This window comes from Hakea prostrata, chromosome 7 (genome assembly GCF_041222555.1).
Source record: "Hakea prostrata isolate BN-2017 chromosome 7, UWA_Hpros_2, whole genome shotgun sequence".
In the NCBI taxonomy this organism is placed as follows: Eukaryota; Viridiplantae; Streptophyta; class Magnoliopsida; order Proteales; family Proteaceae; genus Hakea; species Hakea prostrata.
The window spans coordinates 7,817,271-7,831,436 of NC_142606.1; the positions used below are offsets into that span (position 1 = coordinate 7,817,271).

A 14,166-nucleotide genomic window follows, 5' to 3' on the forward strand; every position below is an offset into this window, starting at 1 on the left:
TATCATTTACCTCCCCTCTTAGCTGGACAAATAGCACTTGCACCCCCTCTTAGTTGGATAATATCACTTACCTCCCCTCTTACCTAACAAATATATCAAACCTTTATTGACTTTCTCTGTTAAATATTTTTTAAAACCCCAAACTACCCTTGGCTAATAATATTTTTTATTTTAAACCCTAAATTATCTAATCACTTTAACAGTTAAAATACTAAATTACCCTCAATTAAAATAATTGTTAAAAAACCAAAACAACATAATTAAAATCCAAATTATCTTTAATTACTAAAATCCGTTATACTTTTTTTTTAATTATCAAACAATTAAAAAAACCCAAAATAGTAGTACGTGTTTAATTTTTTCAATATATATATATATATATATTTAATTGCATTTTTAAATTTACTTGATAGTTCGTACGTGTTTTATATGAGATATGAGGTGAGTCGATAAACGATAAGGTAGAAATAATATTTCTAAAATCTAAAACAAACAAATGGATGGTAAGTGCGCGTGAATCGTCTAACGCATATTATGCGTAGTACCTCGTTGGACAACCACTATGTCTATGTTGCCTCCTGTATAAAGTATGTATCTACGTAATAACAGAACGACTTCTTCTTTGAATTGAAGAGGAAAAGGAGTAAACAAAAAAAAAAGAGGGGGTCGGCTGCTCTTCATTAGAATATCTATATAGAATTCCGGTAAGAGCCAGTTCATCGGAAGGGAATATTGAAATTCGGTTGGAAAAAATTTCATCAAATTAAAAAGAAAAAAGAAAAAAAAATATGTTGGGCTTTTAATACTTAAAGATAATTTGATTTTGAACTATGGTGTTTTGATTTATAATAATTATTTTAATTGAAGGTAATTTAATATTTTAATTATTAGGGTGATTACATAATTTAAAAGTTTAAATAAAAAAATATTTAACAATAAAAGTTAAATTTAACTGAGAAAGTCAACTTAAAATTAAAAAATATTTAACAATAAAAATTAAATTTAACTGAGAAAGTCAATAGAAGAGGTGCGCCAACTGCTTTAGACTATCAGAATAAAATGGCTGCCGTAGACTATCAAAATAAAATGGTTGTAATAGATAGTGCTAATCTATGTCTTAATTAATACAAAATTCATTTAGCATAAAAAATATATATAGTTGAATCATTGAACTGGTGAAATATTATATATATATATATATATATATTAGTTGAATCATTGAACTGGTGAAATATTATATCTTTTTACAATATCCAAGAACTTACCGTCAAAATTGGTTATCTCATAAAAAATTTAAAAAAAAATAAAAAGTATAGATTGCTTAGCTGAACATTCCTACAAATCCGCAGAATTGAATCTGAATCTGGTTCTTACCATTCAGTTTAGTAAAATTGAATCGAATCGTCCTTCATAAGTGGATGTAATTCAATCAATTTAATTACTTAGCCTTCAGCCCCACATTCATGTCATAAAAGAATGACCATTCAGTTCTGCCAGCAACAACTCAGGCTTCCTTAAGTGAGTCCGCTATAGAATTAACAGCGTTTGCCACATAATGAAAAGATGATAAATATATATATATATATATATATATATATATATATATATATATATATATATATATATATATATATATATATATATATATATATATATATATATATATATATATATATATATATTTCTCGGAGGAACATCTTCAAAAGTGGGTTCTACCGAGAGAGGGGGGGGGGGGGGGGGGAGTAGATAGGTCATAAAGGAAAGAAACTACTACTCTGTTGTTATGCCCTTCGACTTCAAGTAGGCTTTCGAAAATCAGTGCAAGAAACAAGAGGAGAATAGGAAAACCTATATTATCACACATGGATTATAAATATTACAGCAAAATAGGTAAAAGCATATTCTGTGACAGAGCACACCATCTACATAAGTATCTATATGTTCTGGAAGATTATTTAAACAGAAGATTCTGAAAACAGTAAGAAACTAGACAGAGTCTTCTATCAGCCTACTGTATTAATTCAAGTGCTGTCTTGTTGCATGCTATTCAAATGATAGCTACCCTCAACAGTCTTATGTACTTCAACATTGAACTTCTCTTCCTTGCTCCCCCTCTTCACCTTGAGAAGCAGGTTGAGTTTAGCGACCTCATCAATCACCTGCACAGATGCCACATCACACAACTTTAATAACAATCAATTAGATCTACTTATATTGTTTTTTTGCCCATATTTTTCCTTCTTTCTATATTGGCGATAAGAAAGAAATAAAAAGAACTCTAACGCCAATGATTAGAAAAGGAGCGTCTAGTTAGACAGAGAAATAAAGCAGACAGAGCAGAAGATGAACCTCAGCCTTTGCAAGGAGAACCTCCAGCAGTTCATAAGGGGCCAGAGAGTTGGACCTCTGCTGGATGGTCTTCACAGCATGATTTGCTGCATCTTGGACTATTGGATCATGTGCAGGAACCTCTCGCAATCCTGGCTCGTGGCCTGATTGACACGACCGGCCAATAATAATTACAAGGATGGTCCCTCAAAACTCTATGAAATATGGCCAAATCTTGAGTAGGTATGAAAGCATGGGGCATTAAAAACTCTGTCAAGGACCTTAGATTCACAGAAGAACTATTATAATGGCACATATAAATCTCAGCTCGATTCAAGCAAAGTCGCTAACATGTGGATGCCATTTATCCTTTGAAAACATGTTTCACGACCAATTGTCCACATCTTTTTCATTTCATTTGGAAGTGAAGTATAGCAAGATCACACAATATGTACATATAAATTCCAAGAACGACTCCCCTCTTACAAGTGTGAAGAAGATCATTCGTAACCTGCATCTCAATAACTTCTTAAGCTTACCACAAGTCTACTGCAAATGCATAAATGATTCTGAAATTCCGTATGCTGCTTATGCCAGACACAAAACAACATTCACATGACCATGACCATAACTTGTTTGCTACAAGAACCCACGCACCCAATACAAAGAAAGACGGATCATGAATGTTTTCTAGCCATTTCCCCTTCTCAGACTGTGCTGCTGTAGCAACACTACTAAAGTTTTTGCAAGATTTGGCAGGTTTCTCTATTAGTGATAGAGCAGGTAAATTGGTGTTCAATGCGTTGATTTCTAACCCTATTAGACAAGATTTGGAGAGCCACATGCTTTAATGTATCTTCCAGATTTTAGGCTCTTCCCCATCCCCCAATTGGGGATACCCAAAGGAACATGACTATTATTGTCTCCTGGGGTTTAGGTTCTACCTTGGCACCTTGCCACAGTAGACAGTGATCCCTCCCCACTTTTTGTTCTCCCTTTTTGTCCATTCTCTTTTCCCCAACTGGGGCTTTTGGTTGATGATTATTTCATCATCCAAGAAAACCCTACTAAAATAAAATAAAATACGCAGGTAACTTACAAGCAAATCACATCAGCAAATGTAACTAACATGTTAATTTAATTAATAGTCTCACAAAGGGATAAACAAATATATAATTTATAAGTTGGAATTGAAAACCATGGTTCTATCATGGACACAAATTGAAGTAATGAACACCAGTGCACTTGGAAGACTGATAGAAAAGGTACTGGATCAATAAATAAAATATAAAAATCAATCTATTTAACGCCACCTGCAAATGGCATATTTCTCTCCTAATGGTTTCATTTGCATTAACCAGAAAACTGTACCGTGAGAAGTTTTCCAAGATGTCCTAATATCCAGAAGAATATGATATTAAGTAAAACTCAATATAAAGACTACCCAGACTCTGTAAACCAGATATTGACTTTTGCATCTAAATGAGTTACAAAGTAGTAATAAGATCTAGTGGTACTTGATTGAATTTGGAAATATCTACTTACACCAAAACCTCCATGTTAAGACAAAAGATCATTTATGGAATAGATGCAGAAAAGCAATGAGTAACATCCTAAAAGAAGATAAAAATGACGGTCTAGTCATTTATCTTCTACATTAGTAGAGCCTTAAGAGACACAAAACTTATACAGCAACGGAGCTATTCCCCTGAAATAGCTTTTGACTGCATACCTAAACCAAAGCACTTGATCTAGCTCACATATAACAAAAACGAAAGTCTTTACGATCCAATAGAACAGCAAAACATTTCTGCTTCACTAACAAGACAAGTCCTCACCATGCTGGTGCTATGTTCTGGACCAAACTACCAGCCATCAAGTTCCATCCACAAAAACTATCATAGCACATCCAGTAGGATTATTGTGAACCAAAACTATTCTTGAAATATTATAGAATCTTTGACAGTAAACCCAACACCAAAGAAGTTAGTTAATAGGACCTTCCATTATTGTCTTCTACCACGTCCCTATACCAAATCATTGATATAGATTTAATAGAAATCATCCGAAATAGCACTTAAAATTATAAATAATCACCTTGCTTAGCACCAAGGTCGGAGGAAGTAAGGGAGGCCGAATCACCAACGGGCTTGAACTCCTGCAACTCCTTGAAGTGCATCCATGGCTTCACCCAGACTTTAGCTTCGTAGAGCATCTTCTTACCAGCCTCAACAACCTCGATAGTGAGATGGTGGAGAGTACCAGCAACCACCTGTTCCTTTGCTTTCACCACCCCAGCGTACTCAAGAAGCTTATTCTGCAATCGTACGCGAATTTATTCGATACAAGATCAAAAGAGAATCGGAGGCTGAATTAGGGCTAGAAAATGAGAATCTCCACGAGTAAACAAACAAATGAAAAGGGGAAAAAGAAATGGAGGATAAAATTTCCAATAACCCAGAAACGCAAATTATCGAATAAAGAGAGGGGATGAAAATACTTCTTTCTTGTTGTGTTCATCAACAGCGAAACGGCCGAGTTCATCGATCTCCAAATTGTTTTGAGACCCTTCAACTTCACGAACTCCACCCAGGGTTGCCATTCTGATAAGATGATCGTCACCGCAAGAACCTAATTCAGAAAACGCAGAAAGGAAAACCACAAGAGACAACAAAAGAATAACAGATGAAGAAGGATTATTATAACGATTGGGCTTCATTTGCAGCGCTTTTATTCGCAAATCTCTCTCTCCCTTCCCCGAAATTGCAGCTCTCCTTTAATGGATTGGATCGAATTGAATTTCCTAACGCTTTTCTTCGCGCTCTCTCGCTCCTTGTCGTTGATTTCTATAATCTTGACACGTGGTGGAATCTCGAGAGTCATGGAATAAGATTATCTTCTTGATTAAGCATCCGTTTGACCACCGACAAATCATGGATTGGAGACGTTGCGGCGAAGGAAGCAACGGCGTGACATGGAGATGACGCACGTGAGGGCGCGTGGCTATATGCAACCGCCACGCGTACAAATTAGGGGTTCCTCGACCACGTGGAAGAACCAGTTTTAACGAATGGCATAATTGTTTCTCTGGAATGGATTTGCCAACAATTGTTCCAGACCAAGAACAACAAAAACATTTTTTTCCTGTGAGTCTCAATTCTATTGCAATACAGAGATCACGAAAGCGAAACCTAGTTCTGGTTAACTTCTGATTACCCTCTTTCTCGTTCGTGAACACAGCGCAGGAAGCTTTATAGGTATGGCCTCCAAGGAGATCTCAGGAAAACTATAACGATATACAGATTTAGTTTTTATTGTATCTGATTTCTTTGCAAATCTATTCTGACATCTTCTAATTAGTTGAATTAAATGAATTTTCACCTGCTTAGTGCTTGCCGTGCTAATGGAACAACCATAATTTATAACCTGATAATGTTATTTGGACGTGTCTTTGGTTGGAAGACGAGCTGTTTATTGGTCCTTAAGTTAACAATGGATGCGTTAAAAGTTGAAGTGATAAAAATTGATTCTTTCATTTCCATGGGCCGATCCATCATTCTTTCTCAGTTTTCTCACTCCCAACTATATCGCAGGCAAGGCCACTGTTACAGCCATTTTCAGGTCGAGCATCACAGCTCTACAGGTCTATTTCTCCTCCTTAAATCCGTATTATTTTTCCTTATAATCACATCTTATGATTCCTGCCTCCTATCTACTGATACAATTTTCTATTTCGTGTCTCTTTCATACTGTAGTCTGTCTGGTTTAACTTATTGGGGACACTACACAGTTTCTAAAGATGTATATGATTCTTACTTCCCTCTAATTTCATATCCATTATTTTCTCTTGCTGTTCAGCCCTAGAAATTGAAACCATAGGCTAACAAAATTCAGAACAGATTTATTTCTTATTATTTGGATTAAGTGGCATCGACTCTTTTCTTCTAGCATTTTCCCAAAAAATATTAATTTTGTTCTTGCTTCTTCTTCTTCTTCCTTGACTGAGACTTCCCTGTGATTCCTTTTCTGCCTGTTCTGAAACCCTGATGTATGGTCCTTTTGTGTTTTCCTATCTGTTGGCTCGTAATTGAAGACATTGTAGAGATACAAATATCTTTGGGCTTTGATAACTTTGTATAAAAGATCTTGTCTGCATGGGGTACGTAGATATGGAGATAGCATTGGTATACTGCTGTTGGTTTTTATTCAAGTCTTCCATAATAAAGGAATCTTCCAAATCCCATGAAGGGTTGGGATTGGATATTTCAATTGGGTGTGTTGCAGTGCTGTTGGGTGCTTCCATGTTTGTGCGTGCACACTGATAGTTGTGTGTGCTTATTAAACCCCCTCCTGCTTCTTTCAATCTTATGAAGAAGCTGCTTAAGGAGAGTGAAATGTCATAGCATTCTTTGTTGCTCCATAAGTGGGTGGTGGCTCCTTTGCTATCCACCTACGTTTTGTATGAGATCTGTTGCCACATTTAGTTAGTTCATCAATTTTGTCCATCCTCTTGAGTGTTTCTCGTAGATATCAGCACACTGAGACTTTGTCATTGTTATAGCAATATTTGGCAAATCTTGAGAGTTTTCAGCCAGAATGGTTTTAACTTCATTGTCAATGCCTTATTTATTTTTGTCTTGAGCTTCTTCACCGAAATTAGGGTGGACATGGTTGGCCCTAGGGCAGTTGGGTACTATCATTTCAATACTTCGCTGTGTGCTCTCACTTGCACTCTGCAAATCGAATGTATTCTCTGTTGCCTAGTGCTTCCTTGTGGTTAAGGTGGGCTATGTATTATGTATACCCTTATCGCTGTGGTCTTTCTGATTTTTCTATTGGATTCTCCAACGAAAACCCCTTTTTTTTTCTTTGAAACACTCAGAAGCAATTTTAGAAAGATGATTGATCCTCACCCCCTCCCTCCAAACCCCCCCCCCCCTCTGTTGTTTCTATGTTTTCCTAGAGCATGGTTGGTGCTCTGGTAAGTCATCCTCTCAGTCCTGACGCTCTCTGGTCTATGCTTAATAGTGAGAAATCTGGAATATGACTTCTTTATGTCTTTTCTTCCATGAATTTTCTGAAATTCGAAGTTTGTTTTCTTTTACTTGGAGTGTGATTATATTTTGGGATATTGTGTTTTTTGTGATGCTTGATGTGGATGGTGAAGTACGCCAATCCGAAAGTTTAAATTCTTGAAAGCCCAGAAACTGGCTTCTTTTGTGTAAGCAAATGGTTTTGCATATCCATAAAATATTGATCAGATTACCATTTTTATTATCTGAAATTTGTTTATCAGCTAGCCAGTAGGAGTCTGATCAATTTATGGCTAGACTTTTAAAGGATGGACCTTAAAGATGTTAGTTGATAATACCAAGCTGCATACTTCTTAATACATGATCACTTTCTTTATTAATTTGTCCAACCTTCTTGTTAAGTACCCGAATGAGGCAACTTAACAAAGATGGAATAATTCAAGAAGATAATAGCAATAATGGACTTTGAATAAAAGTTGAATGAGAAACAAAACACACTACTAGCAGTAGGTGAATCCTACGGCTACCCAAGAGCAATAACTCAAAAACATGTCCCCTCTACTCTTCCTTCCCCCTATTTATAGCAATTTCATTCCTACAGTATTAATCAACAGAATCATCCTAATTCGAATAGGACTCTTCAAATATAATCCTAAAAAGTAACCTGAATGTAATATGACTCTTCAAATCTTCCACCCGATTTAGGGGATTTGCTTGCCACACCTTTGCTTATAGACTCATGATACAAGGGGCTTATCACTTTTCTTCTGTAAGACCTGTAACCACACAAAAGAAACTTTGAAACATTACAAGGTGGTTGTTGCCTGATTGATGCTTTTTAATTGTGACTGGTTCAGGGTTTCAATATAATCTTTCTAGTCTTTCCTTTCTCTAGTTTGCACCTGTTGGGCCTTTTGGGGGGTGGTTCTCTTTACCTTATGATCTCCCTCCAAAAAGAAAAAAAGGCCACTTGACCCTTTCTGATGGCTTTCTTGGGTGGTTGAGCTTCAGTTGGTTGCATGTTTGGAGCCTATCAGGATGGGTGGTGATTTTGGATGCTAAAATTAGTGTGGGCTGTGCCTTTTTATTATAGTTTCTAATGTGTATCAACATAATGACCAAAGTTTTGGAGTCCATACTTGGGAGGTGAAAAGTCTATATACATGATTTAGTAGATGCTAAGAGTGTGTGTGGTCTAGGTTAAGTGGTCTAGTTGGTTTTTCTAGAAGATTCCTATTTAGCTGTTTGATGTTTAAGAGTATTAATCTACTCATTCTTATGTTTTAATGTGATTTTTGGTTTATAAATACTATGTGACCCCATACAATTAAGGGGATAAGTTTGAAAGTTTGTTGGTTATGGTAACTCTTTGAGTTTGTGATGCTGTTTTGTATTGGGTTGGCTGACCCCATTAGCTTTACCACTAAGAGCTGAAAGATTTAACACTTGACAACTTCTCTCTCCTATCTTTTCTCTTTTTTCTGTTGCTATAGTTTCTGATTTGCACGTCTGATTTTCTCTCTTTCTTCAAGTTTCCCGTTTTTCTTTATTTCTTCCCTACTTTTTCAGTTGCCACATCTCCACTCTTTTCCAGTTCATGTCATTTACTTGTCTTAGTGTTCTATTCTATTCTATTTATTTTGGTGGTGGGTGACTAAAATGTTCTATTTCTATTTATACACATACAGTTTTTATATGATCTTCAAATTTGGCCTTTCAAGATGAAGATCAATGTTGTACACTATCAACCATTAGAACCCAATAGTTTCTTCTTTAAAACTGCCTTATCTGTTACTTCTTTCCGCATTGGTCCCCTAGTCATCGAGCTGGTCAACTGGCCTACATTACTCTCTCTGTCTGATTTATATCAATTTAAGCGTTAGCCTTCTTCAATAAATGACCTCACCTTTTTTTCCCCCCTCTTAAATCATTTCAGTATTTATCATGTTTACTCAGGCTTTGAAAATGCTTGATATTAGTGATCTAAATCATGTCTTTGTGTCTAAATGGCATTTGTATTCTTCAATGAATTAAGATAAATCATGACAGTTCACTTAACTTTTGTACTTAGGCAAGGAATGCTGTAAGTGTTGCGATGGAACTGGCAGATAGGGCAGTGGGGCTTCTATTATCATTAATCAGTTTATCAATATTCACTTACTATACATTTTGGGTGGTTATCCTGGTTAGTCTCCTTTCACCTTCTTTTTTCTTTCACACTTTTGGTTTCTCATATATACTATTCATCTATCAATTTTGTTAATTTTTTCTGAGTTATATTCGATTCTTTTGCAGCCGTTTGTAGACACCGATCACTTTATCCACAAGTACTTCCTCCCTCAGGACTTTGCCATACTGATACCTGTATTTGCTGGTGTGACACTTTTGTGCTTCTTATCTGTCTTTATTGGGCTTGTGATGCTTAAATCCAAAAAGAAGAAGGCTTGAGTCATGTGTTTTCATTCTTATGAAGTAACTAGATTTTTGCAGTTTTACTTTGTTTTCCTGTCTCCTCATTCAGCTCATTTTTGAGACCTAAATGGACAGACCTATTTGAAATGAGAAAGATTGTGAATCTCACATTTTTGTTCAGTTTAATTTGATGATTTCTTTTATTTTTTGGTCATTATGTGTAAAGCAGTCTCATTATGGCTACCTACTGTTTGTGTATTTCGAGCTATATTCCAGTCTCAGTGTGATTTAGGCTGAGAACCTCTTATTCTTCTGAGCACACCCCTTTTTCACTTCGCTAGTTGATCTTTGGCATTTATGTATGAAGGGATAGAATTGATAGCCTTATCTCAGATTTAATGAATTTGGCTACTTGGATCCCAAAGGAGATTGCAGGAAAATAGTAAAGAACAGGGGGTGGGGCATACGACCTCAACACAGAGCACAAACTTCAGAACATCGACGATTGACTTTAGCTGTGTATGGTTTCCTAAGCGCGCAACATTCTGATCCAAGCCCTGAAATGGAGTGCAAAGAGTTTAAAAAATCTCACCTTGTGATCCACTTAAGTTGGGTCAAACACATGGTTTTTTGTTTCCCAATCAACACTCAATCTGAGGTGACAATTTATTGTAGAAAAAGATCTTATGTGAGCTATCCCATTAAGGTGGATTGTGGAAATGTTTTTCCCCTTGATATTTTTCTACCGGTGGGGAACAGCTGACTGACCTTCCACCCACTACAATTTATTATGAACTCACACCACAAACTGATTTATGTTGTTGGATTCTCTGTATTCTCATTTGACACAAAATTTATATTAGGAAAGAACTACTCTAATCGCTTTCTTGGACATACAGATGAGTTAGCTTAGTTGAAAAAATGAAAATCATCGAAAGCATTCTCACTTTAATAATTTTATTTAGCTCTTTGCTTTTCCTCTCGTACTGTTGAAAGACATTGTTAGACTCTTGGTGGAGAAGAGTTCAAAATTCTTACAAGAAGAGCCGAGGCCAAATAGAGAGTTCAGAAATAAAACCAAATTACATATCTGCAGGCACACGTTTGTACAGGTGTGTTGGCAATCTCGGAATTGGAACAGCTTGTACAGGGGTCCTCATGTAAGTGACCAAACCCGGATTCTCCGACATGTCAGTATCCTCCGGCTTAAAGCCGTCGGGAGGAGCCCAATGGAAATGGTGCAATAAGTGACCCAACATAGATGTTACAAGGTTTATGCCCAACTGTGCTCCGGGACAGATCCGTCGGCCGGCCCCAAACGGCAGTAATCGGTAATCATGGCCCTTCATGTCAACATCTTCCTCAAGGAATCGCTCTGGCCAGAACTTATTTGGCTCCTTCCATACAGCCGGGTCTCTAGCAACAGCCCAAACATTAACATGAACGTTGGTTCCCTTGGGGATATCATAGCCACCAAGCTTAACATGAGCATTGGCTTTGTGGGGGAGCATCAGTGGAGTTGGAGGATGCATTCTTAGAGCCTCTTTGGCCACACATTGAAGGTAAGGGAGGTTGGAGAAGTCGACCTCCGTCAACACCCTTTCGATTCCGACAACCCGATCGAGCTCCTCTTGGGCCTTCTCTTGCACCCTTGGGTTCTTGACCAACTCTGCCATAGCCCATTCTACTGAGATTGCTGTGGTGTCCATTCCTGCAGTTATCATATCCTACATACATAACAAGAAGAGAAGGTAAGCATCAGGCACCACAAGCTATCAAATGCACTAAGAAGCACTTGTTCACCAAGGTGGTTGATTGTTCTACTTCTACATACCCAAAGAAGACCGATGATGGTATCTTCACTAAGATCATATTTCTGTTGAAGGGTGAGGAGTGCATCAACAAAATGGTTCTTTGCGTCGCCACTCTTATTGCGGGCAGCAGTGTGCTCTTCCATGATAGCTCTAGTGAGTCGATCTCTTCGAGCTCCATGCTTAGCAAATGCTTCTTCTTCTAATGGGAAAAGCCATCTTAGCCATGGGATGTGCTCTGCCATGGCAAGTGATGCTCCAAGCTTCAACCCATTGGACACTACTGCCTTAAACTCTAAACCCTGCTCATCCATAATTCCTTCTGAATTCACAAAACGCTTCCCAAAAGCCAGCCTTGTTATGTTGTTAAATGCTACTGCTCCTAAGTACTTCTTAACCAGCAAACTTTTCCCAACGTTCTCTGCATTGTCAAATTTCATATAAATTAAGTTGCTAAGAGAATAAATTTATGCACTAAATGAATAATCTTTTTACCACCAAGCCACCCACCCACAACAAGATTAAGACAAAGAGGGAAGAAAAAAAAAGTCTGGTCAGTAGTTTTCTATTAAAAAAGAGTTCCATGGGAGAAGGCAATTCCATGCTACCCTTGGTCACAATATAAGATATTTTCTTTATTTTATTCCCTCAAGTAAATACCATAACAAGGGGGAAAAAAAGGAGACAAAACAGTTCAGAATCCGTTACAAATATCCCACGAGATTTCTATTTACCAAAACTGAATACACCAAAAATAGATATGAAATTTATTCCTTACTTTAAATGAAGAAAAAAAAACAGCGGATCAAAAAAATCCATGAAGTAATAACCAGAGAAAGAAGAAGCATACCAGGAGAGGTGCAGTCGTTGAAGATGGATTCAACCATGGCAGTAACTTCATCTTCTCTAATGGGTCTAAGACCTTCAAGTCTCTTAGGAGTGAAAAGCTCAAGAGTGCAAACCTTCCTGACTTTAACATAGTGAGGACCATAATCAGCCCATATAAGATCTTGTCCATCTCTGCTAAACTTTGCAGCAGATCTACTCCTGTGTCTATCTGCTAACTGTTGATCTTTCTCCTTGAGAACTTCTTTAGCCAATTCTGAATTCGATACAATCACATTCAAGGTTGAACCAAACCAAACTGATATGATGGGTCCATAAACCTCTGCCCAATCTGCAAAACACCTGAACCTGACAGGCTTTATATCATAAAGGTTTCCCACGATCGGCCATGGTCGTGGACCTGGTGGAAGCTTGAATCTCAGACGTTGATAGATCTTGTAAGAGAGGAAGAAGAAGAGAATGGCTATGGGGAGAAGAGAGGTAAGGGCGGCCATGGATAGATGGAGGAGGTTTTGATTGAAACGGAAGGATATTGTGGATTGATATAAGAAGAGGGTGGGGTGGGGTGGGGTGGGGTGGGGTGGGGGGAGTTGGTGAGAGGTTGGAAATGGAATTATTGTTTTTGGGTGCTTTTCATTTACGTATCAACAAAACCTAAAATCGTTTTTATACTATCTAAATTTGGGTTGGGATTTGTTTGGCTCTTGCTATAGTAGGTGAAGGGTAAATAATAGTAATTCTTGTCGACGCTTGTTTGGGTGATCGGATTTTATCTCCATGTCGACTAATTTTCAAGCACGGGAACTTAGAGGGGTTATTCACGTGATAAGATTCTCGTCTCATAATTAAATTTAATTATGAGATGAAGAATTTGATTCTTCTTATAGTGAAAATGAAAATGCGTGTAAACTAATCCGAACAAATCTCAGTTCTAACAAAAGAATTCTTAAAGGAGGAGTATAATTGGTATTTTGCCCACTTGATCCGGTGGGTATTTTAGTAATATTATCTTTTTAGGTAGTGAATTAGTGAAAAGAATAAAAAATAGAAAGCAGGGCCCAGTTGGGGTTGGTGAGGTTGGTGAGAGATAGTGATAGAGAGTGGTGGTGGCCCTTTCAAGTTTCAACCACTCTTGACGATGGAAAATGAGAAAAACGAAGACTCTCCTTGGTAATCCCATAATTTTTTCTGAGGGTGACGACAAGCTTACCAGCCAACACAACTACCTGCTTGGTCCAGTTCTACTTCTCTAGTCTCTACTCACCCAAAACACTACGAATGGGATAGATTTGGTTCGGTTCCAAGTTCCAATCAAGAACACAAAAACAAGTTTTAAGTTTGGCTGGGTTGGCCATTTTTGGGTTTGGTTTGTTTGGGCTGAGCTCCTTCACCATCCAATGGTTGGCCAATGCAGATCCGATCCGGAGAATACTGAGATTCATTTATACAAACCAAGAACTCAACATAGTGTGTTTTTCAAATTGAAAAAGAGGAATGAATGGATTCAATTCGTTATTTCTTGACTAACTTGGTATGACACCCTCTCTCGTTCTCTAGATTTTTTAGTGCTAGTAGCCTATAGTATATATAAAAAGGCTTTTTCATGTTTTCAACTACGTATGTGAAGTTATAGTACTACCCCCAATCAAGGAAAAGCTACATTCCAAGCCCAAAAACAGACAAAAATCATTTATTTAATAATAACAATATATCGGACCCACCTGTGAGAATTAATA

General features: G+C 37.3%; 3 protein-coding genes across 5 annotated transcripts; 1 reads left to right on the plus strand and 2 right to left on the minus strand.

Moving 5' to 3' along the window:
• Positions 1–1,839: 1,839 nt before the first annotated feature.
• LOC149009400 (cysteine proteinase inhibitor 6-like) lies at positions 1,840–5,130 on the minus strand. The gene is made up of 4 exons (XM_089163674.1): positions 4,829–5,130; positions 4,426–4,645; positions 2,350–2,492; positions 1,840–2,159 (listed from the first exon to the last, which is right to left on the minus strand). The coding sequence occupies exons 1-4, from the start codon at positions 5,045–5,047 to the stop codon at positions 2,022–2,024; spliced, it is 720 nt and encodes a 239-aa protein (XP_089019800.1). The 5' UTR covers positions 5,048–5,130; the 3' UTR covers positions 1,840–2,021.
• A 279-nt stretch (positions 5,131–5,409) lies between these two features.
• DPMS2 (dolichol phosphate-mannose biosynthesis regulatory protein-like protein) lies at positions 5,410–10,159 on the plus strand. 3 transcript variants are annotated; one of them, XM_089163635.1, is made up of 4 exons: positions 5,412–5,585; positions 5,922–5,971; positions 9,433–9,546; positions 9,657–10,158. In XM_089163635.1, exons 3-4 carry the CDS (start codon positions 9,457–9,459, stop codon positions 9,807–9,809), a joined length of 243 nt encoding a protein of 80 aa, XP_089019761.1. In that variant the 5' UTR covers positions 5,412–5,585; positions 5,922–5,971; positions 9,433–9,456; the 3' UTR covers positions 9,810–10,158. The 3 variants fall into 3 exon arrangements, with proteins under 3 accessions (XP_089019763.1, XP_089019762.1, XP_089019761.1); XM_089163637.1 differs by lacking the exon at positions 5,922–5,971 and having other exon boundaries at positions 5,410–5,579; positions 9,429–9,546; positions 9,657–10,159; XM_089163636.1 differs by lacking the exon at positions 5,922–5,971 and having other exon boundaries at positions 5,411–5,585.
• A 432-nt stretch (positions 10,160–10,591) lies between these two features.
• On the minus strand, positions 10,592–12,956 carry CYP98A3 (cytochrome P450, family 98, subfamily A, polypeptide 3). Its single transcript, XM_089163634.1, has 3 exons — positions 12,435–12,956; positions 11,608–12,005; positions 10,592–11,500 (listed from the first exon to the last, which is right to left on the minus strand). The coding sequence occupies exons 1-3, from the start codon at positions 12,922–12,924 to the stop codon at positions 10,856–10,858; spliced, it is 1,533 nt and encodes a 510-aa protein (XP_089019760.1). The 5' UTR covers positions 12,925–12,956; the 3' UTR covers positions 10,592–10,855.
• Positions 12,957–14,166: the final 1,210 nt, after the last annotated feature.

Coding starts and splice junctions, on each gene's coding strand:
- LOC149009400 (XM_089163674.1), bottom strand. CDS start 5,047: ATGAAGCCCAATCGTTATAATAATCCTTCTTCATCTGTTATTCTTTTG. Junction 4,646..4,828: donor ATGAACACAACAAGAAAGAA/GTATTTTCATCC, acceptor GTACGATTGCAG/AATAAGCTTCTTGAGTACGC. Junction 2,493..4,425: donor CGACCTTGGTGCTAAGCAAG/GTGATTATTTAT, acceptor CGTGTCAATCAG/GCCACGAGCCAGGATTGCGA.
- DPMS2 (XM_089163637.1), top strand. CDS start 9,457: ATGGAACTGGCAGATAGGGCAGTGGGGCTTCTATTATCATTAATCAGT. Junction 9,547..9,656: donor CATTTTGGGTGGTTATCCTG/GTTAGTCTCCTT, acceptor ATTCTTTTGCAG/CCGTTTGTAGACACCGATCA.
- CYP98A3 (XM_089163634.1), bottom strand. CDS start 12,924: ATGGCCGCCCTTACCTCTCTTCTCCCCATAGCCATTCTCTTCTTCTTC. Junction 12,006..12,434: donor CAACGACTGCACCTCTCCTG/GTATGCTTCTTC, acceptor TTGACAATGCAG/AGAACGTTGGGAAAAGTTTG. Junction 11,501..11,607: donor CCATCATCGGTCTTCTTTGG/GTATGTAGAAGT, acceptor TTATGTATGTAG/GATATGATAACTGCAGGAAT.